Source organism: Vitis vinifera, chromosome 5 (genome assembly GCF_030704535.1).
Source record: "Vitis vinifera cultivar Pinot Noir 40024 chromosome 5, ASM3070453v1".
Classification (NCBI taxonomy): domain Eukaryota; kingdom Viridiplantae; phylum Streptophyta; class Magnoliopsida; order Vitales; family Vitaceae; genus Vitis; species Vitis vinifera.
This window is the reverse complement of record NC_081809.1, coordinates 6,982,558-7,005,490: the sequence shown is the minus strand read 5'-3', so window position 1 is coordinate 7,005,490 and position 22,933 is coordinate 6,982,558. Positions and strand designations below refer to the sequence as shown.

Here is a 22,933-nt window from a genome sequence, read left to right as displayed (position 1 = left end):
ATGTGGGTCATGGTATGTTGATCTCAAAAAATTAATCAAAATTCATGGAAATGTAAAAAAACATCGTATTAATGTAATTAAAAGTATAATAGACAATTTAAAGTTGTTTTGGTGAAGAATTTGATATATATATATATAATATGATTTGTGTATACACTCATTATGAAGTTTTATGAAAAACTTATTTTAGTAAATATCAATAATTTATACATATTATCACATAGCTTGAGGTTCAATTTTGACCGTTGGATGATATCCAGTTTCAATTTGGACCATCGGATGCACAAGGAACCAAATTAAAATATCAATAAAATATTTTATTTGAGATTTAATTTCTAAATTTTTATTAAAAATATATGGTAATAACTTTTTTTATTAACATTAATTTATTTAAATAATTAAATTTATTAATAATTTATTTTATCAAATTAATTTTAATTCATAAAATATCATCGATAAAAACCAAATTTTAATCCAAATTTAATCAAAATAAAGATGGATAATTAATAATTATTTACATAGAGAGAGGAAAATTGTTCTCATAAAATGTTTCCTTCCTTTTTTTTTTTTAATCTTTACTAAATCTAAAAATAAAAAGGGCCACCCACTTCTCTCCCTCGGGCATCCACCCACTTCTCTCACTCGGGCATCAAGAAGCCCTTTTCTGAAGTTGCCCTCCAGACGAGAGAATCCCTAAAAAGGCCCTATTTTCCTCTGCCACTCTCAATCCTCCCAGGTACTAATCTAATCTTGTTATTTATTTTTATTTTTCTGCAACCCCGTTTGATTCCCAAGAAAATCCATCCCCCATTCGATTTCCGGGAAAATTCATCCCCGTTTGATTTCCGAGAAAATCCTTGCAAAACCCCCAAGGAAAACCAGAAAGATTGCTTTGTTTTTTTTTGCTTCCTGTGTTTTCTGGATCTGTTCTAGGGGTCGCTTTGCTTTTGTCACGTTCAAGCTTAAGAAAGTGTTGGATTAATTCGAGGAAATCCACAGCCTCCAATACTCACTGATTGCAACTGTTTTCATACCTTTCTCATTAACATGAAAGACTTAAATACAACTGAAAATAACAACTGACTCAATCCACGACGCTGATATTCAGCTAACAACCCAACCTAAAGACCTATTCTTAAGCCAAAATACTTGGCTGTGAATTAACGGATGATGCCCACGTACAATTATTGGACCCAAACAATTAAATTAATCAACTCAACATGACTCTGACTCAACCTAATTAAATAATAAGCAACCAACAAATCAAATAATAAGCATTACACAACTGGGCCCCAAGTGCACATGACAGCTTTTGTGCCATTGGATTTAAATTTCACAAACCCTAAATCCACGATTTTTGAGCCAGGCTAAAAAACACAACCTTCGCCTGCAAATCATGATCAGAGTTTGTATGTGCGTGGGTTGGACTGTTAGGAAATATCGGGAAATTCCCCGAAAAATCGGAAAAAAAATCGGGCGATACAAACCGAAAATTCGCCGATAAATTGCAGTGTCCGGCGATTTTTTGAAGATTTCGCAGATTTTTCGCCTGCATCCATTTTTCGGAGATTTTTTCGCCGAAATTTGGCGAAATTTCTCCCATCGACATTTCGCCCCCCTCTTTCGTATCGCCGGCCACCGAAACCCGAAATTTCTTTGGGTGTGGGTTGTTACATAAGCATAATTAATTGTTTGTTAAAAATGAATAATAATAATAGTTATTAATATTTTATTTAAAACGAGTAAAGAATAAATTTTAACTTTTTTAAATTGTAAATAAATCAAGTTTTTCATTGCATGGATATATTTAATACTCATGTATTTATAATATTTTGAGTTGATTTGTAATGATGTTTTTTGAATTCCAAATTATTATTAAAAATTAAAAGATTCATTAAAAATTTAAATTATTAATAATATCTCACTTAATTTAGAATCTATTTACCATGAGAAAATTCAGAAAATAGAATTATGTGTAAGGGAAAAATACTACTTTCACGGTGACAAAAGCATGGAAGTTGTAAAATTTGATCAAGAGATCTATCACATGTATTGGAATTTAGAAATCAGCCCAATAGATCAACAAATTGGGTCGGGCCCAGGCTCAGCTCATTATTGTCAGACTGAACTCAGGTAGCCGAATATTTGTTTGCAGTTTGCTCACAATCATTCTATCGCCCTTCTTCAAAGTCCAAAAGCTGCGTCTAGGGCCTCTAGGCCGATCTCTAAGTTAAAGGTAGATCACTGTTTATACATAAAGGATTCGATCGTCACTTCTCCAAACACTGCGTTTCGGTTCATCTCCGAGTTGAAGGTAATGTTCCAATTTCCATTCCCAATTCAATCAATCGACTTACGTGTTAGATATAACCGTTTGGAATCGCAGAAAATAATAAAATAGAAAGAAAATTTTTTATCGTAAAATTTTCACCATCTAGGGTTCGAGAATACAGAAGATTTCTCTCACCTAAAACTCATATGATCGTTTGGCTTAGTTGATGTGAGTGTTTGAAATTTTTTTGTTTGTTTTGGCTTTTTGGCAGTAACGAAAGTGAGAGAGATAACATAGTAATCAAAATGGTGTTTTTTTTTTTTCTATTTTTATTTATATATGTATTTTTTCATTTTCATGCTAGCCAAACAGAGGGTCGGATTTCACTCTGATTGCTTTATAAGTTGGGAATGCTATTGCTGGAAGTTTAAAATTCTAGGGTTTCTTTTTGAACAGCGGTGGAACTATTGCCAGTTTGGATTGCATCTCAGACTGAAATTTTTGTTAGTTTAACGGTCTTTTGCTATTCGAGAATTTTGTCTTGTATAAGAATATATTTAGTTTAGATATGTAGAATATATGAAAAAAATAACATTTAAATTTTAAATTTTAAAATTTCACCAATGATGATTCGGGAATACAGAAAACTTGCACTTTACCTAAAACTGACATTGATGAGGGCTTTTTTCTTTTGGCTTTTTTATTTTTTGTAATTTTTTTTTTATTGTTTGGAAGCAAAAGATGAGAAACAACATAGGAATGAAAATCTTGTTTTCTTTCATAGCTCCATTTTCTCAGAAACCAGACAGAGGCTAGGTTTTCTCTTGGATGCTTTTGACCTGTCAATGCTATTGTTGAAAATTTTGAATTCTAGGATTTCATTCTGGACCACAGCTCAGGCTAAATTTTTTATAAAATTAATTATCTAGGAACATTATCTTGTACACTTATTTATAAAAAAATTTGGTTTGAATTAAATTTCACTAATTTCACTATGGAAACATAAATGGTACTGAGCAGGTTTAAAATTATAAAATGTTTTCACATATTTATCAGAAACCTAAGAGTGAAAGTGTAATTTATACCTATAATATTTTGTTAGAAGGTGTTCAGATATATAATTATTAACTATTTATCAAACTAATATATTGTCACTGGAAAATGTTAGAATAGAAAAGTAGAAGTTTCAACACTGCACTGAATTTGATATCATTTATGTTCACACAATAAATCATTATGAACTTTGGTGTCATTTGATATTTATTTCTTATAAATAAATATTGTTGCATGAAGCTGACAATCATAAAAATAATATAAAAATCAAGTTGCAATAAATCGTTTTAAACTCTAATTTTTAGTTGTTAAACAATTCAACTAAATTCCTTTCTTAAACTTTAGATAATGTCAGTAAATTCTTCACTTTTGTACAAAACTTTATGCACTTATATTTTATATATTTGTAATTTAATGCTAAATTTTTGAATATTTGATTTTTAATTTACCAAACGCCATCTTAATCATTGTCATCATATGATTATAACTAGAATTTTATCAATTTAATATCTAATTTGTTTTTAGAATCTTACGAGCATTATTTTCCATACATTTTCTATTTTTGTTTTGAAAATAGACAAAGATCCTATAAAAGTAAAGAGGAGTGTAATTTAAATATTTTTTTGTTTAAGAAAAAAAAAGAAAAAGAAGAGAGAGAACCATTTCATTATGGTTGATATGGCCCAACCAAACTTGATGGGGCCTTAGTATCCATGTATTTTTCAATTCCATTTACTTTTGTTTGCAATCATTTTTTTGTCTTTTTGTTTTTTCAAAAGAATGAATTTTGTTTCGCTTGAGTTGTAGGAAGACGTTCACCTGAGAGAGTGTATTTTTAGAGAGAGAAACCACTTCACCCTAACCTTAGTGCTTTTTCTTCACCTTGTTTTATGTTGGTGTTTGCCATTTGTTTAGCCCAGGGGTTTGTAGGCCTTGGGAGGAAGGTGGGTGGGCCCTTAGGCTAAGGGGGGTTTGGTTTAGGTCGGGCTTTGGAGGAAGGAGAGGTGAGGGGGCTTGGTTCAGTTGTTGAAGTGGTCTTGTTAGAAGAGATTTTGTGGTGGCAAAAATCTAGGGAAGTATGACTGAAGGAGGGGGATAGAAACACTAGTTTCTTTCATAAGATGGCTAATGCTCATAGAAGGAGGAATCATGTGGCCAAAATTAAGATTAATGGTTTTTAGCTTTCAGAGGAGAATGATATTAAGGAAAGAGTGGTTAGAGCCTTTTGGAATCTGCTTTCTGATCTTTAAATGGGTTGTTATTTGAGAATTTAAAGGCTCAGGAAGCTGTAAGATTGGAGGAGCCCTTCTCAGAGGAGGAGGTTTTTGATGCCTTGTCGGGATTCAATGGGGATAAAACACCAGGCTGGATGGTTTTTCTCTGGCCTTTTGGCAATTTTCTTGGAATTTTGTGAAAGATGAGGTGATGAGCTTTTTTAGGGATTTCCATGAGCACAAAAGTTTTGTTACTTGAATACTACCTTTTTAATTTTAATTCCAAAATATCTTTTTAGTTTTAATTCCAAAGAAGAGGGGTGTTGAAGATTTAAGGGACTTTACACCTATTAATTTGGTAGGTGGGCTGTACAAGTGGTTGGCCAAGGTGTTAGCCAATAGATTAAGAAAAGTGGTTTTCAAGGCCTAAGAGGTGTTTGTGGAGGAAAGACAAATTTTGGATGCAATGTTTATTGCTAATGAAACCATTGATTCGATTTTGAAAAATAACGAGTGTGGTATTTTGTGCAAACTTGACATTTTTTCTTTGTTTTTTTGATAGGAAACGACAAAGAGATATATTGATAGAAAAAAAAGGTACAAGAGAAGGATGAGAAATCCTCTCACCAAAGAAAACTAAACTACAAGAATACAAAAACAAGAAAGTATATAGTAAAACAAGCTAACACTCTAGATTGGACCAATTGTTAGGAATTACACACCGCTAACCAGTCAAGTTGTAACACATTAAGGGGAGTCCCCTTAAAAACCTTGGAACAGAAAGTCCAAAGAGAAGCAAGGAAAAAAATAGAATTCCAAAGATACTCTGAATTCCTTACTTTATCCTTAAAAATCATCGCGTTTCTTTCTCGCCACACAACCCAAATTAAAGCGATGCTCGCAGCTTGCCACAAAACTATCCCCCTCTTAGATGAACCAAAACCATTAAATTTGATGGACATCATGTCAAAGATGCTCATCGGGGGGACCCAATCCATCTTGGCTAACTGAAATAATCTGTGCCATAACCCCATCATCAAAGAGCAATGTAGGAAAAGATGATCTGCTGATTCCCCATGCTTTATGCACAAAATACAAATATCCGGACTAAGAGCTTTGTAGGGTTTTCTCAATTGTAGCATGTCATTAGTATTTACCTTCTTGTGTGCCACTAACCAGACAAAGGACTTCACTTTGAAAGGGATTTGAGAATTCCAAACAAACTTAGAAGGAAAAACCGGAGGAGAACTAGAAAATTGGGATAAGGCTAAAAAGAAAAATTTGACTGAAAAAAGCCCTGAAAAAGATAAAGGCTAGGATCTGGCATTTGAAACCGAAGGTGATAGATGCAAACCATCAAGTGACCGCATGAGACCTTCTAAATCTTCTATCTCAGAATCTGAAAGGTTACGGCAAAAATTAAAGTTTCAAGAGAAAGGACGAGTAGAACCGAGAATTGAAGAAATAGAAATATTTTTATCCAAGACTACTTTAAATGGTCTTGGATATTGGGATCCTAAAGATTGGTGCCCCCACTACAAATCTTCCTAGAATCGAATTCTTTTCCCATTGCCTACCACAAATCGAGTAAACATGGAAAACTCTTAAAAGACTTGTGCAATAGCCTTCCAAGGACAACGGTGTGACCATCTAACTAAAGTGTTAGCATCCCAACCATTAGAGTGTGATCCATAAATGCTTAAGATGACCTGATGCCGTAGAGCTGTACCCTATCTAGGGTACCTCCACAACCATTTCCCTAAGAGAGCGAGATTCCTTAGAGAAATCTTCCCAAATCTTAATCCCCCTTTTGCCTTCGGATTACACACTACATCCCAACTAACTAAATGATCTCTTTTACCTTCCCCAATCCTTGACCATAAAAAATCCCTTTGCAACCTCTCAATTTTTGTAGCCACTGAAGCGGGTATCTTAAATAAGGAGATGAAGTAACAGGGTATGTGAGTGAGGCAAGATTGGATAAAAGTTATCCTTCCTCCAAAAGATAAATAAGCCTTTTGCCACCCATTTAATCTTCTTGAGATTCTCTCAATTACTGGATCCTAAAAGCCACAAGCCTTGGTATTCCTTCCCAAAGGAATACCAAGGACAAACAACCACCTAGAAAGATGATTCTGATCAAGATTGATGTCATAAATATTACTCTTGTCAAGGTTGACCTTGAGCCCAGAAATATGTCCAAACACTAGCAAAAGACTCTTGAGAGTTTGCAGTTCTTTCTCCCTAGTGTTAGAAAAGAAAATGGTATCATCTGCGAATTGCAAATGGGACACCCTAGTTCTGTTTCTACCCACCCTGAAATCCTCCAACAAATTTCTTTCCTCTGCTCTCAATAGCATTCTGCTCAATACATCTGCGACTAAAGTAAACAAAAAAGGGGATCAATGGTCGCCTTGTCTTATGCCTTTAGATGCCTTAACCCACCCTTTAGTGTTTCCATTCGCTAAGACTGCATAAGATACCGAGGACAAACAACCACTCATCCATTTCCTCCAACTAGGACGGAACCCCTTCTTCTCCAACACGTGATCCAAAAAATCCCAACTCACATAATCGTAAGCCTTTTCAAAGTCAATTTTGAAGACGACTCCTTCCTTCCCTGATCGTCTTTTCTCATCCACTATCTCATTGGCTATGAGAACCACATCCAATATTTGTCTCCCTTGAACAAAAGCGCCTTGAGTAGAATGGATGGTTTCATGTAGTACCCCTCTTAGACGCCCTGAAAGCACTTTGGCTATTATCTTGTAGAGGGTAGTGATCAAGCTAATGGGTCTAAAGTTTGAGATTTTCTTTGTCAAACTTTTTTTGGGTAACAGAACTATGAAAGAGGCATTAGTGCTTTGATTGATAATCCCGCTTCTGTGAAACTCTGCAAACACTCTCACTAAATCCTCCTTGATCACATCCCAACAATCTTTAAATACTGTAATGGTAAAGCCATCAGGCCCCGATGCCTTATCCCTATCCAATTGAAAAATGGCCTTAGAAATCTCTTCTTTAGTGAAATGGGAGTCCAACCTAGACGCACTCTCTTCCGATATAGGGGACCAATCTAAACCTTCAACACTCTAAGACTCTCCAGTAGGACTTGCATAGAGCTTTTCAAAGTAAAGTAAAATCTTCTCTGTGATACTCTCAGCATTATTCAACACTAAGCCACTTTCATCCTCCAACACCTTGATAAATTTCCTATTTCGCCTGCCATTAGCTACTTTATGAAAAAACTTTGAGTTACAATCCCCTTCCTTAACCCATTTCACCCTAGCTTTTTGTCTCAAGATTTAACCTTGGATCTAGTTAAAAAAAAAGGGTAGGCTCTAGTAAATTGATGTTATATGTGCCATGAGAATGAAGAGACCCATAGATAACCTCCTTATTCATTGTGTTAAAACAAAGGTTTAATGGGAGTTGCTCTTTACTATGTTATGGGTGTTTTGGGTGCTTCCTTTGTTGGTCATACATACTCTATTGGGTTGACATGGTTCTTTTGTAGGCAAAAAGCACAAGAAGGTTTGGAGAGTTGCTCTTTTACACATTTTTTGGATGGTGCGGAAGACAAAAAATAGAATGACCTTCAATGATGACATGATTTCGATCCAAAAACTAAAAAGTTTCTTTGTTTACTCTCTTCGGTCAAAGGCAAAGTTGTTTATAGATGATTATCTTTTGACTTTAGTTAGTTTTGTTGGTTGGTTGGGCTCTTGTTAAGGTTGTTTTAGCCCCTTCTGTTAGGTTGTTCTTTTTCCTTTTTATGTCGTTTTGGTGGTGGGTGTATAGGTATTGTATACCTTAAGCCACTCTTTTGACGCCTCTTCTTAATATATTTTCATCATCTATCAAAAAAATATGTTAGGGTGCTCATTATTGGGCCTTCACGATTTGGTTGCTTTATTTCACCATGGATTTGGAATCGTATTTCAATTCAATCAACCAATTTTCTATTCCATAGTGTAACCAAATTGTAGCTCCAATGCAGACACCGTATTTAGTTCTTGGTTGTTGTAGGGTTTAACTTTTTGTTCAAATTTGAAAAATCAGATTGTGATTTGAATTTTCATTTACTCTTGATTCTATTAGTTTGTCTATTTGAGGAAGTAGAAGGAAGAAAGATGCTTTCGGGAGTGAAGTTTATACCTCGGGGTCGGATTGATAGAGTAAGTCCCATGTTTTGCTTTTTTTTTTTTTTTTTTTTTTTTCTTTTGTCTTTTTCTTTTTCTTCCTCCAATCCTCATACTATTTTAGGCTAATAATTGGTTTTTTTCTATGTTTATGCTTTGCCTATTTGCAATTAAGTTTGATTCTCAGTTTTTTTCACTTATGGTTTTCTCTTTTGGGAACTGGGTATTAGGCACAAGATGAGAAATCGAGTGATTCTACAAAAGAGAGGAAGAAATCAGGTAATAGAAAAGAAAAGAATAGGAAAAAAAAGAAGATTTCTAGGTACAGTAGTTCAGATGACGAAGAGATAGAGAAAATTAGAAAAGGGTCCAAAAAGAATAAGAAGTGGTACTCGTCAGAGGAGTATACGTCCAGTTCAAGTGAAAGAGAAAGTGAAAGCAGTTCTGAGCGAGACGGGAAGAAGAGTCGAAGAAGGAGAAATGAGAAGAAAGCTTATGGGGATAGGTCAAGGGATGAAGCTAGTGACAGGTCAAAAAAGAGACCACAAACTATGAGAGAACTTGATTCATCTGAGGATTATTCTTCATCTGATTTAGAAGATGAAGGCGGGGATGGTTTTTCTGGTAGAAAAGATAGGAATCGCAGAAGTGGGAAAGAAGAAAGAACAATGAGTAAGAAAAGAGGGACTAAAAAGGACGTTGCAGGGGAGGAGTCACTTGGTACGTACTGTATGGTTGGTGGTTTTTTCCTTATTAACTATTTATTGCTTCGTGATATATTTGGAGCAATGCTATTTACCATTTTTGTAGATGATGCTGGAGGATCTCATTCCTTGACTGACAAGGAGATTGTGAGGAAAGAAATGGGACTGGAATGGATGCTTCGACCCAGTGATAATAGTGAGCGAAAGCCTGCAACAACATCTGACCAGGTGCCAGAGGAGCCTCAGGCAGATGAGGTTTGCTCCCTCTAATTGTCATGAAACCTCATGTTGTGATCATATATTAATTTCCCTACATTTTTTTAGTTAATACTTCATCATCACTCTGATAGTCAGTAACACAATGTGAAATGTACAAAAAAAAATCCATCCATGAAGGGATAAAAACATTGTGTATATATATGTATATATAGCCTAGTGGGAAAAAACATAGTATTAGATGAACTATTACATGCATGTGGTTTCTACAATTCCCATCAGTGTTTATATGTGTTTGAAGTATCTCTACAATTCCCCCACAGGAGTGAAAATTATTTGAAATTAAAAGTGAACCTCTGTGATTGGAAAATGAATAATCATTAAGGAATATGAAATGTAAAATTGGAACGTGATACTGTTCATCCATATATTGTTATTCTGAAATTTAAGTATGGTACTGGGGAAAATGATTGAGGATGCACCAATTCATCAACATATTTGGTAGACAATTAAGCTAACATATAAAAGCTGTGGGATGAGATTCAAATCTTCTTTTTTCCTTTTCTTTTTCTTTTTTCCAATGTAAGATGTCAAAAAAAAAAAGCAATATTATTTTGAACCATGAGAAGATTATTTTGGAGTTTGATATGACATTAACTGTGGAGCACTTTCATAAAGAATGAAATACAGAGAAACATTGTTTGAGAAAATGGAATGTCACAAAATAGTTCTATGATGTAGCAAGGTGACTCAGAAATTGGTAAGAGTATTTTTTGCAAACTTGAATTGGTAAAATTGTATAATTAACTTGCTTTAGGTTATATAGGCTTGAGGGTGTTGTTGCCCTTCCTTTTTTGTAGATCCTTCTCTTGTTTGAACCTTTTGGTGATGGGTGTATGCATCCTGTATTCATTGGACTGCTTTTTTGGTGCCTCTTTTTAATAGATGCATATATACTTCTTTATCTATCAAAAATAAAATAAAATTTTCTTTTTTTTAATCTAAAAAGGAAAAATCCAGTCCCTATTTATTTTAACTTCTATTCCTATTGAGAAAATGACTAATTTATTTTTCAATATTCAAATCATTCACAAATATTCAACTATTTTAAATACCGACAATTCTTTAACTTAGTGATTTGATTTTCTTTGACATGGAGCCCAAACAAACTTTGAAAATTAATTAGAAGAGTACTAGAGATGACCACCCCATTTTGCCAGACCCTGAAACTGGATAACGTGTTGCATGCTATACATTACATGGAATTTGCATCAGATATATCTATTAAAACAAGAAGTCCCCTTGTAATCATGGCTTGTAAATGAACAAGCCATGAACAATATATATAGGAAAAATAGGCCAAATGTATTAGTGCAAGTGCCTAACAAAAGAAGAGGGCACTTACCCATGTGCATACCAAGTATGAATCCAAAATGAACAATATTTTTCTTCATACTTATCTTTTTGCAGCCAACTGAAAACTTCAAACCCAATCCTAAATGCGCTTATTCAAACTAGAAAATGTTTACTTATTTTTGCTGTTAGCCTTCTAGGTTTTGGTAATACAACACTGTCAGTCATAGAATTTGCCCAACAGGTTGTCTAAGCCATCCAATTCGACAATCTTAACATAGAATATGGGTGGAGCTCATTTGGAATTGGATTATATTAGAAAATGCTAGATCTCATTTTGGGTTATTACTTTGCCAACACTTATGGCATGTTGAACCTTGAGAAGATCTCAATCTTAATTATTATAATTGTTGATGGATCGATCACGATAGAAATCAATGCAATGATTTGCACTGCATACTAGTAGAGATCTATGAAAACATAAAGCCTTCACTCACAACTTATATAGAAATATGAAGACATGAAACCTTTACTTACACACTAATATAAATACCATACCTCATTGTCTTACTTCATTAATTAATCATGGCCTTTGCTAGTGTTGGAGCCAGAAATTTCTTTTTAAGCCAGCTGCTTTATCATAGAGTCAATGAACAAAAGAAATAATAATTATCCATAATTATAAATACCATACCTTGCCCATATGTAAAGATTTTTTTTGCCTCCCCCCTCCCTCTCTTGTTTAGCCAAAAGAAACTTGTATTTTAGTTGGCTTTGAAAATTGAGGAGTAAAATAGGCAACTCCATGTTGACACCAAGTTATGATTTATGATGTTGTCCTGCATGTCTTCTTTGCATAATATCTATGCTTGGTTAGCCACCTGTCATAATACACTAGTTAAGAAAGTTGTGGTTGTTATTTACATGTGATTTGTTTTGTCTATTAGACAATGAAAGTGAATCCCAGAGAATTAAACCCCTATCTAAAGGATGATGGGAATGGTTATCCAGAAGAAATGGATGGGACAAAGGTTGGTGGGAATCGACTGTTGTCTTCTTCAGTTGTTGGAGATGGAGGTGCAAGCTGGAGAATGAAAGCCTTGAAGCGTGCACAAGAGCAAGCAGCTCGTGAAGGACGAAAGTTTGACGAGGTTTGTACTGTGCTTTTCAGATCTCAATACACATTACCTCAATCTTTAGTGATTGGTTTGTTATGTTTAAACTTGTATAGGTTGTTGAAGAACGATGGGGTTCTCTTGGTCAGTTGACTGTTTCTTTGGCATCTCATGCAGCTGCCCCATCTCGTGCTCATCTGCATGCCATAAAAAGTAGAAAGAAGGGGCTAACACAGGAACAGCAAACACCCATTCAAGATTACCAGAGGGATTCTGAAAAGGTACTTGGAAATTGTTGAGAGCACAGTTTTGGACTTGTAGGATTTGCAAATGTCTGGGCATGTAAATGGGCCAAGCTGCAGATGAGCTCAGGCTGGCCATGCCTAGACCCAGGTGGGCTGCAGGCTGCACGCTGGGCTCAGTCCAGACTGGAAATTAAATTCCTATCCCAGGCCCAGCCATAAGCTGGCCTAATTGGGCTCTTGGGCTGGGCTTCTGGGCCAATCCAAATTTAGTGTTGACACTTCTGAGGTGTTTGAAGGGGATCAAAACCATGGAACACCATATTTAGGTAAAATATCTTTTGAACAGTCCTTTTTAAGGGCCTGGATTAAGGCCAGGACTCAATTTTTAATGATTGGACTGGCCCATGGGCTGTACTCTGGCTTGAAAAAGCATCGCAAGCCCAGCCATAGGATGGTTAGACTGGGCTTTCACCTGATATTTAGATGGGCACTAGCTGGCCCAGTCTTGGGCGTTAAAAAACAGCCTAAGCCCAGCCCTAGGATGGTCGGGCCCAGCTTAGACTTGGGTCTGGCCGGGCTTTGGCCAAAATTTTTTATGGGCCCCAATCAGGCTTCAAGCCATCTGGCCAAATTTGCATCCCACCAAATGATTGCCATATTCTTGACTGAAAGATAAGCAATATCTTCTTGCTTACATGTTATGTTATTGTGATTTCTAGAATTCTGGCCGAGAGTACTTGAAGGATGTGTCTGTCCGTAATCCTGAAATGAAAGCACCTAAAGTTCACAACTCTTTATCCTGGGGAAAGCGGAAAGGTCAAAATGTGTCTACTAAGGATGTTGGCCTTATCTCTGATGCAGTTGCCAGCTTAAATAAGTTTGCCAATGATGGAAGCTTTATGCATGAAGTTGTGCATCGGCAGAACATTGATACTGGTGGTCCTCTTGGCTCTTCATATGCAAATTGCGAGGGGGATGTTATGTCAAAATCAGTTTCTTTAGAAACAAACCAACCTGGTGAGGCTAGTAAGCAGGCATTGAGTGCAAACCAGTTGGCAGCAAAGGCTTTGCGGCTACGTATGGAAGGAAAGCATAAAGAAGCGGAGGAGCTTTTGGTGAGACAGTCCTGTCCCTTTGGCATTTCTTTTTATTCAAGGTTTTATATCAAGTTTATCATATTTCTCCCTCCTTGTGTGTGTGTTTACACAATTATGTAAGATAGTGAAAAATGCAGAATGTGTTTTTTAACTTCTCTGTTTAAATTAGTAACAAAAATATGCATCTATATTGTGGACTTATTTCAATGGATGTAGGCACCCTTGTTGCAGGGCAACAGAGTATGTAATGCTGTTTCTGTTTTCTGTTTTTCTTTTCCCCTTGAAGTTTCTGCGAGTCTGTTCTTTTGGTGTTTTTTTTTTTTTTTGACTTTTTCTGGGCAGGGGTGTTGGTTGTTTATGAGTTAGTTATTTGGAGCTAGTGCATTGCCATCCATGATTAATTGGAATTATTTTGTCTTATTTGTTTTTGTTAGAAACAAACAGAGATCATCAAAGCGAAGCAGGGCACTGAGGAAAATACTGGGGAGCGAAGTGGGGGAGGCACAAGCAGGTTATCTTGCATCTGAAATCTGTTCCTTTTTTTTAAGATCTTAAAATTGCAGTTAAGATACTGCTTTTTAGAATTTTCATTTCTTATCAAATGGAATTTATCTCCAGTTTTCTTTTTCAAAATTTGGGTTTCTTAAATTTTCCTCACTTTCATTTCTCAATCTCCTGCACTCATGTGCTATGATATCTTTTTCTTACTCTTATTTTCTTAGACTCTGTTGCTGTGGTAATTATTTTTTTCTTTGATTTAGATATGTAATGCATGATTCATCTGTTCGGAGAAAGAGGAAGGAGGATGATGCCGATTTGCATCTAGCTCAAAAGATAATGCAGAGTAAACAGTATAACATGTCAAGCCGAGCAGATGATGAATATGATTTTGATGATGCTCCAAGTCGAAAGACCAGGAAAAAGGAAGGGGGTAATGACCGTAAGTTAACTGAGAAGAATAACTTTGCAAATCGTATCTTGACTCAGCAAGAGCGCTGCCAATTCTGTTTCGAGAATCCCACTAGGCCAAGACATCTGGTTGTTGCAATTGCTAATTTCTCATACTTGATGTTACCCCAGTGGCAACCTGTCGTACCAGGTCACTGTTGTATTTTGCCAATGCAGGTTAGCTTTATATAGTTCCTTCTCTATTAGTGTATTTCTTTATCCTATGATGTAGAACAACTTATGCTTGCTTACGAATTGGATGTTTTGTTGTTTATGGATCTTCAACTCATCATTTACGCAAAATTCAATTTTGCCAAAGGAAATGAAGCCATACGCAAATAGTTAAAAATGTGAATATTGTTTTTTCCTGGATCCTAAAATCCTAAAAATGTATCTATGCATAAGATGAAGTCATTCAAATGCGTGAATGTGAACTGGATTTGATTTAAATGCTTATAAAACATGATATCATGATTAATTTTAACTCAAGAGTTACTTTTTCCCTGATGTCCTTGTTATAACTTTTATTCTGATGGATCCTTTTTTTTTTTTTTTTTTCCCTTTTTAATCTGCAGCATGAATCTTCTACAAGAACACTAGACAATAATGTATGGGATGAAATTCGCAACTTCAAGAAGTGCTTAATAATGATGTTTGCGAAACAAGAGAAGGATCTAGTGTTTCTTGAAACAGTGATGGGTTTGGCACAACAACGCCGTCATTGTTTGGTTGAGTGCATCCCATTGCCCCGAGAAACTGCAAAACAAGCTCCTCTTTATTTTAAAAAGGTTAGTTTTATGTTAATTTTCTCCTTTAATATGTCAATTAGTCAATTATTCTGCTTGCTTGTTGATTTGTGATGTCCTTTACAATCATAATATCCAACAAGTGCTGAAAATTTCCTTGTTCATTCTTTTGAAAATCCCGTCTTTTGGTGAAACAACATAAGATAACATTAAGAATGAAAATTGCATACAACATGGACCAGCAAGAGTTATGTGCTTTGGTGTCAGCCTTCTATGGTTCAGTATGTTTATTAAATTTTATTTCTGCCTTGGCAATTCTAAGGCACATTCTCATCTCTTATGCTTCTGTGGATCCCCTTCTACAGTAAATAAGATAATTAATACCACTGTGACTAATAAAGCTTCATTACTTTATTTTATAAGGTGGCCTATGGTGAACTAGTACCGAAGTTAAGAGATGTCCTAAACCACTGTTAACTTGTTTATTGCTATCGGCTTTACCCACTCATCAGTTCATTCATTTCTTCATCCTAGCAAGTCTAGTATATTGTGTGTTTCAATTTTTTATTTTTTATTATTTTTATTTGGCTTTGTACAAGTTTCTGACAGAAGTTTTCTCCAGGCAATTGATGAAGCTGAAGACGAGTGGAGCCAGCATAACGCAAAGAAGCTTATTGATACAAGTGAGAAGGGATTGCGAGGTTCAATTCCCAAAGACTTCCCATACTTTCATGTAGAGTTTGGCCTAAACAAGGGATTTGTTCATGTTATTGATGACGAAAAACAGTTCAAAAGCAGCCTTGGCCTCGATGTTATAAGAGGTATGCTACGTTTGCCAGAGGAAGACATGCACCGCCGTCGGAGGCATGAGTCGGCGGAGGCACAAAAACAAGCTGTCGTAAATTTTGCCCGAGATTGGGAACCTTTTGACTGGACCAAACAGCTCGAGTGAGGACTTGAGCCTTACAGGGTTCTGGGAATAATGGCTTTGTTTCCAATTTTAAAAACAGAAAATGATAACTGTTCTACCTTGTAATTATTGAGATTAAATGTTGTTGATTGCCCATTCTTACCCAACTTTTTCCTGAGCATGCATTTATGCGATGGATTTAATTTTCACTCTTTCTCAGGTTTAATGGTGTGTGCGATGCATTCCTGGCATGATAGGTTTTGCTTTCGAGGGGGCCTACCTCAATTAGGAATTATGATGATGATGGCATCGCTCACCGCTCATAGTCACAGCCTCACAGGTTATAAATTTCACAGCTTTATGATGAGAAGCAGGTAATTGTAATTATTATTAACATTTTCTTTTCAAGTCCTTGTCCATTCTTAAGTTATAATTTTAAAATGAATACATTATTTTTCAATCCAATAAAAGAAAAACTAAATTTAAAATTAATAATCATTTTTATATAGTATTTTAAGAGTCATTTAATTTGTTTTAATTCTTTTATATAAAAATTAAATAATTTTAAAATACATACAAGTTGCTATTTAATTTTATTTATATTTGTATTTTTTTTTTATATTCTTTATAATAAAATTAAAAATGAGAAACCATTTTCCTTCATTTTTACCCCTTCAAGGATAAAAATACTCATTTGAAGAGGGCGATTGTTGTGTGGCATAAATGGGCATCGCACAATTGTCCTTGTATTCTCGTACCACGTGTAAGCGTTGATTTCGGCTCAAAAATGGTAAAACAACCGCGGACGGGGACGGCTATTCGGACGGTCAGGATGGGATGGGAGCAGAATAATTGATCATATCCCATCTATATCCGCAGCGTGACATCATCCGCATCTTGCTAGGGTTTCTGGAAACCCCCTATAAAAGGACTCCTAAGTAGGTATACACATTTCTGCTGGTTTAGGGTTTGGCAAAGGATCCATGCCATTTCATTACACAGAGAGATGACGGTGGAGATTTGTCTCTATTGCTCTCTACCGTCTTTCTCTGTATAAGCAGATGGAGTGGATCTTCATCAATCATCATCATATTCTCATCTGACTCCGAGTTATCCAGCATCTCTTCCATTCGATGCCCAAAATTTTCAGAGAGGTTTCTATGATTTGATCCCTGGTTTCCGCTTCATATCAAAACTTGCTTTTTCAGCAAGAAAATGCTCTCTCTCTCTCTCATTTTCTGTTTTTATTTTTTATTTTGTAACCAGCGGCTTACTGTCTCTTACTGATTTTTTTTCTTTCTTTTTAATGTTGTTTAGTCTCTTTGCAGATTAATTGATGTATTTTCTAGTGCACATTTTCAAAGGATTTTGTTGGAGTAAGGAGGTATTTGTTTTTTTAGATGAAAGTAATTTGTTTTTAGAATGGAGTTTGTTTTTCTTTCTTTTTTTTATTTTTTTTTATTTTATAATTTATTATAAATTTTTTATTAAATAAAAAAACTAAAATACCTAATTTTTTTAAATAAATAAATAATATTTTATTTTTTTATTTTTTAATATTTAATAGAAATAAAATACTTAAAAAATAAATCATCTAATATTTAATATTATTAAAATTTTATTTAAAATTTTTTAAAAAATAAACACCATCTAAGAGTTAATATTTAAATAAAAAACATAATATAATTTGTATTAAAACCAAAATGAGAGAAGCATTTGGAAACAAGTGAGTTGTGATTATTCTATTCATTAAAGCATTGTTCAATTTGCTTGATTGAAATTGAAATTGAAATAGATGCTATTGACCGGAATTGTTTTTGTAAGCTGTGATTCTTTTGGGGTTGTTGGATTGAATTTAATAAGTTCAAAATTACTTCAAAATTGTATTTCCTCCTTTGTTTTTCTTTACGTGAAATGAATTTACAACTTATAATTCAATAAGTATTTTTTATTTTTTTATTTATAATATTTGTGATTAAAATATATAAAATTTATAAATAGAAATGATTAAATCTTGTTATTAAATATAGAATTATTAAATATGTATATTAGTATTATTTTGGATTAATTTTACTCACCACTCTGACTTTTTGGATAAATATATCTAATCCCCTATATATTTAAAATTCAAGAGGGAGAGTAGTGAGTGAAAATAAGAAATATAAATAATAAAAGAGATATTTGATAAGATTTTAAACTTAATGGGGTGAATAAAATTAATCATATTATTTTATATTTTATTATTTGTATATGTTTTTATATTTTCTTTTTGAATTAAAATTTTAGTTTTTATTTTAAAATTTGATTTTCTTAATCAATTTAAAAAAAATAATATGAGAAATTTGACGAGGGAAACAAATTTATGATCTATAAAATATGTATATTTTATATTTCAAATTATTATATTTATACTTGAGAGGGAGGGAGAGATGATACAAATAAAGAAATTAGATGAATTATCTTTTTAATTATCTTAGTCATTGTTTAACATAAGATAAATGATGAGATAATTTATCGCATTCAAAATCCTAATCAAATATATAAACCACTTGTTATGGGTTGTGTCCGGCAATATTTCACATTACTTAGCTTTTAGGTAAATTATACTGATATCAATATATCAATTATTTTATTTAAATACTTGAAAATTAATTGGTTTTTATATTTCATATTATATCACTCATTTTATTAGAAAACTAATTGATTATAGATTTCCTTCCTATAGTTCAAGTTACATTAAATGGATATACATATGTCAAATTCCCAAGCTAAAGAAAATCACATTCCACACACCAAATTACCTAATTTTCATCTTTTTACTATTAATGCTCCTTTCATTCAAACTTGTTATCTTTCTTTGCATTTTCTTTTCTCTTCAATTTTTTGTATAAGATTTTTTAAAAAAAATTATGCTTAGTTCTTATAAATTATTAAATTTTTTCAGATTAATGTAGAATCAAATAATCAAATAAGATTAATCATATATATAATCAATTTAAAATTTTTACATTTAATTACTTTTAAATTTTCTTGAGCTTACCTATTATATAGAAGGGACACTATTATTAATAAGGTGCCCCTTCTAGACTAAATCCAAAGCTTCACCACTACACATCATTAACAAATTGAAATCAAAATAAAGCAATGAAAAGCTTAAAGATCTCTATGAAAATAACCCATGATTGAATGATTATTTTATCAATTTAATCTATATTTTAACCTTAGAATATATTTGTGCATGATTATTTATGCATTTGCATTGTTGTGATATTGTAATGTAACAGCAATGAAATCCTAATTCTTTTAACTATAACATGTGTATTAAATCATTTTTAAACATTTTATTTAAGAGAAGATGCTAAAATGTATTATGATAACAACATGTGTTTTTTATTTCCAATTATATTAGAATATTTTATTTAAGGAAGAATGTTAGTATGTCTTTCGATGATCAGAACACACGTTTTCTTCTTTTCATTTATATTAGAGCCAAGACAAATGAAACCTTTTATTTTTTTTTAACTTGTGTATGTGTAAAATCTCTCTAAAACATGTTAGTATGTATTACAATAGGAACACGTGTCTCTTATTTCCATTTGTATTATTGTGATATCGTGATATAAGACCGATGAAACCCTAATTATTTTGCAATGTGTGTGTAAATCTCTTTATAATATTCTATTTAGAGGAAGATATTAGCATATATTACAATAGGAACACATATCTCTTATTTCCATTTGTATTATTGTGATATTGTGATATCATGATGTAAGACCGACGAAACCCTAATTATTTTGCTTATATATGTGTAAAATCTCTCTAAAACATTTTATTTAGAGGAATATATTAGTATATGATATGATAGAAACACATGTCTCTTATTTCCATTTATATGATCATGTTGTAAGACTGATGAAACCTTAATTATTTTGCTTATGTGTGTCTAAGATCCCTTTAAAACATTTTATTTAGAGGAAAATGTTAGTATATGATACAATAGAAACACGTGTCTCTTATTTCCATTTGTATGATAATGATGTAAGGCCGACGAAACCCTAATTGTTTTGCTTATGTTTGTGTAAAATTCTTCCAAAACATTTTATTTAGAGGAAGATGTTAATATATGATACAATAGAAACAAATGTCTCTTATTTCCATTTGTATGATAATGATGTAAGGCCGACAAAACCCTAATTATTTTGCTTATGTGTGTGTAAAATCCCTCTAAAACATTTTATTTAGAGGAAAATGTTAGTATATGATATAATAGAAACACGTGTCTTTTATTCCATTTGTATGATCATGATGTAGGACCGACAAAACCCTAATTATTTTGTTTATGTGTGTGTAAAATCCCTCTAAAACATTTTATTTAGAGGAAAATGTTAGTATATGATACAATAGAAACATGTGTCTTTTATTTCCATTTATATGATGTCTCTAAAACATTTTATTTAGAGGAAGATATTAGCATATGATACGATAGAAACACGTGTATCTTATTTCCATTTGTATTATTATGATATCATGATGTAAGACAAACCCTAATCTTGTGCCTATATATTAGTTATAAAGGAGCGTCAATCACAACTTGACATAAACTCAAAGATAAATAAAAGGTGTTGCTATCATGAAGTTATCTATTACTATGGACAAAGACGATGAGAAGATAAATCAATTATGATGATGTTTCTTGTTTCATATCGGATCAGTGATTTACCAAGGATATGGGCTTCAATCGAGCAAGCACCTACAACATTAAATTTTTAAAAAGAATCTATAAGACTATATTTATGTTGAATGTATGATATGCAATTTTCTTTATATCTCATTATTTAAATTTAATATTAGATTTTGTTTGGACCTTCAAAATTGAGATGGAGAAAAAGAAATTTTCTTTGAGTCCAATTTCTTGCTACATGTGGTTGTCAACTAAATCAATTGAGATTTGAAAAACATTTGTTAAAATTAATGTTATGTGGTGTTTTTTTACTTAATTTAAATAAAACTTAAGACTAAATAGTGCTTAATAATGTTAATTATCATGTTGTTTGTTTTTATAATATTTTATTTCTATTGAACATTAAAAAATAAAGAAAAATTAACATTACTTTTTTCATTTAGAAAAAACCAAATTGTAGACCCCTATTTGGAAGACCATTCTTTTGTTCCCATTTTCTTTTGCCAAATGGTAGAGTTTTGGGGAGCACATGGTGCATTGAGAAGGATATGTTAACAAATGGCAGCATGTTGGTTAATGGGGGACGACCTCTACGAGTGAGCAAGCTGCATGGGACATATGACCAAGAACACTGCTACCTTGCCATGGTGGTGGTTAAGATGGAGATATTTTTAGAATGAGGAACAGTGGAGCAGAAGGTAAGCAGTAGAGTTGGTGGAAGCTTGGACAGGAAGCAAAAACAAAGTGAGTATTGGTGAGAAAGATAGGAGAAGAAAGGAGAAGCAGAACTGACTAGGATTTGATTAGGAAGAGAAAGTTAGGTTTTGAAATGAGGAAAACCAAAGGGGAGGAGTCTTGAAGGGAATAACACAGGTATGATTTCTGTAAGCTGCATGTTCGTTCGTTTTCATACAGTTCCATTATGTTTTTTGTGTATACTGGGATTCTATTTTGATGTCTGAATATGAGCATTGGAAACTTTTGCATATTCTTATAGAATTTGAGTTTGTTTGCATGCATTTTATGCTTGACTTCTAACCTATTTCATTGGCTCTGTTTTGGGATTCCACATGAGATGCTTGCAATCATGTCTTGATTTCCATTTGAAATCCATTTGGTTTCATTCACCTACATCTCAGCCTATTGGTAACTCATGAAATGAAGCTTTGCTTAAGAAACCCTTGGGTCCCCCATTCTTGCTCTATTTTTAGCATTTTTCTTCTCTATACTTCTCTGCTCTCGTGTATCTAGTTGTGGAATGTTTTGGTTCATGTATCGTCATCTAAGAGTACAAGCCGAGGGAGTGAAAGTTGTGGTTACGAAGTCTTAACCTCTAAAGAGTCCTTGAGGAATATCTTAAGCAGTCGGTGCTTGGTCTAGCATCTCATAACAAGAAATAGTGCCTTCTTTATTGAGTACACTGAAACAACATTAAAATTTTGAAATGCTGCTCAAGATTCTTTTGTTCTGCTTGATGGACGAGGTAATGCTACAAGCAAAAGTGCCTTAGGAAGCTGGGAAAGCAATCCAATGATGGAGTTAGTTTCATACTGTTGACCTATTATGTAAGACCACTGACCAATCTTGGAGAAATTGCCAATAAATGGTTTTTTTTGTGCCCATTGGCAAGCGTCTAGGTGCTCCTTTACCTTTTGGTATTATGGATGACGTATTCCTCGTGAAGGAAGTTGGATTATGCTAAGTTTTCATTTGGGAGCATGATTGAAAGAGATGGGGTAGCTCGGAATGTTTTGATTATTATGTGCATGCAAACTGGATTTTTAGCAGGGTTCTTCAATCACTTTGGGAAAATGGCAGAGACAATGTAGTCATGAACTCCGGCGTCAGTAGATGGAACAATCTGGAATTCATGAAATTGCTTCCAGTTAGTTTGGTTTCTAGCAGTCCTCTCGTTGGTTTTTTTAAATTCTTCTAGCAAAACCTAGAAGCAAGGATGATGGATTGGTTACCATGGCCCTAGAAAAAGCCTCAATTTTCGAATTTGAGCACTTGGGCAAAGTGGTTTGGCCAAAAACCTCATGCGTATGTGGTCTCTATAGGGACCCCTCCCCCTGATGACACGTGGCACACACTTCTTGGTGACATGTGGCACACATTTCTATCCGGATTAATCCCATCTGGATTTCCCCAAAAGTACACATGGCGCGCTTCTCCTATCCGGACCCCTAAGGAAGAGGCACACGACACTCGCAAACATCACATCCGGACGACCGACA

At 33.9% G+C, this 22,933-nt stretch overlaps 1 protein-coding gene across 5 annotated transcripts; it reads left to right on the top strand.

The window, feature by feature from the left end:
• The first annotated feature begins 546 nt into the window (after positions 1-546).
• LOC100264750 (uncharacterized) lies at positions 547-16,241 on the top strand. Of its 5 annotated transcripts, XM_059736889.1 has the most exons (13): positions 593-736; positions 2,156-2,314; positions 8,057-8,073; positions 8,641-8,717; positions 8,912-9,401; positions 9,492-9,640; positions 11,902-12,105; positions 12,186-12,350; positions 13,034-13,429; positions 13,846-13,922; positions 14,173-14,536; positions 14,935-15,147; positions 15,728-16,241. In XM_059736889.1, the coding sequence occupies exons 4-13, from the start codon at positions 8,673-8,675 to the stop codon at positions 16,055-16,057; spliced, it is 2,433 nt and encodes an 810-aa protein (XP_059592872.1). In that variant the 5' UTR covers positions 593-736; positions 2,156-2,314; positions 8,057-8,073; positions 8,641-8,672; the 3' UTR covers positions 16,058-16,241. The 5 variants fall into 5 exon arrangements, with proteins under 5 accessions (XP_059592871.1, XP_059592874.1, XP_059592872.1 ...); XM_059736888.1 differs by lacking the exon at positions 8,057-8,073 and having other exon boundaries at positions 547-736; XM_059736891.1 differs by lacking the exon at positions 2,156-2,314 and having other exon boundaries at positions 578-736.
• The last annotated feature ends 6,692 nt before the right edge of the window (positions 16,242-22,933 follow it).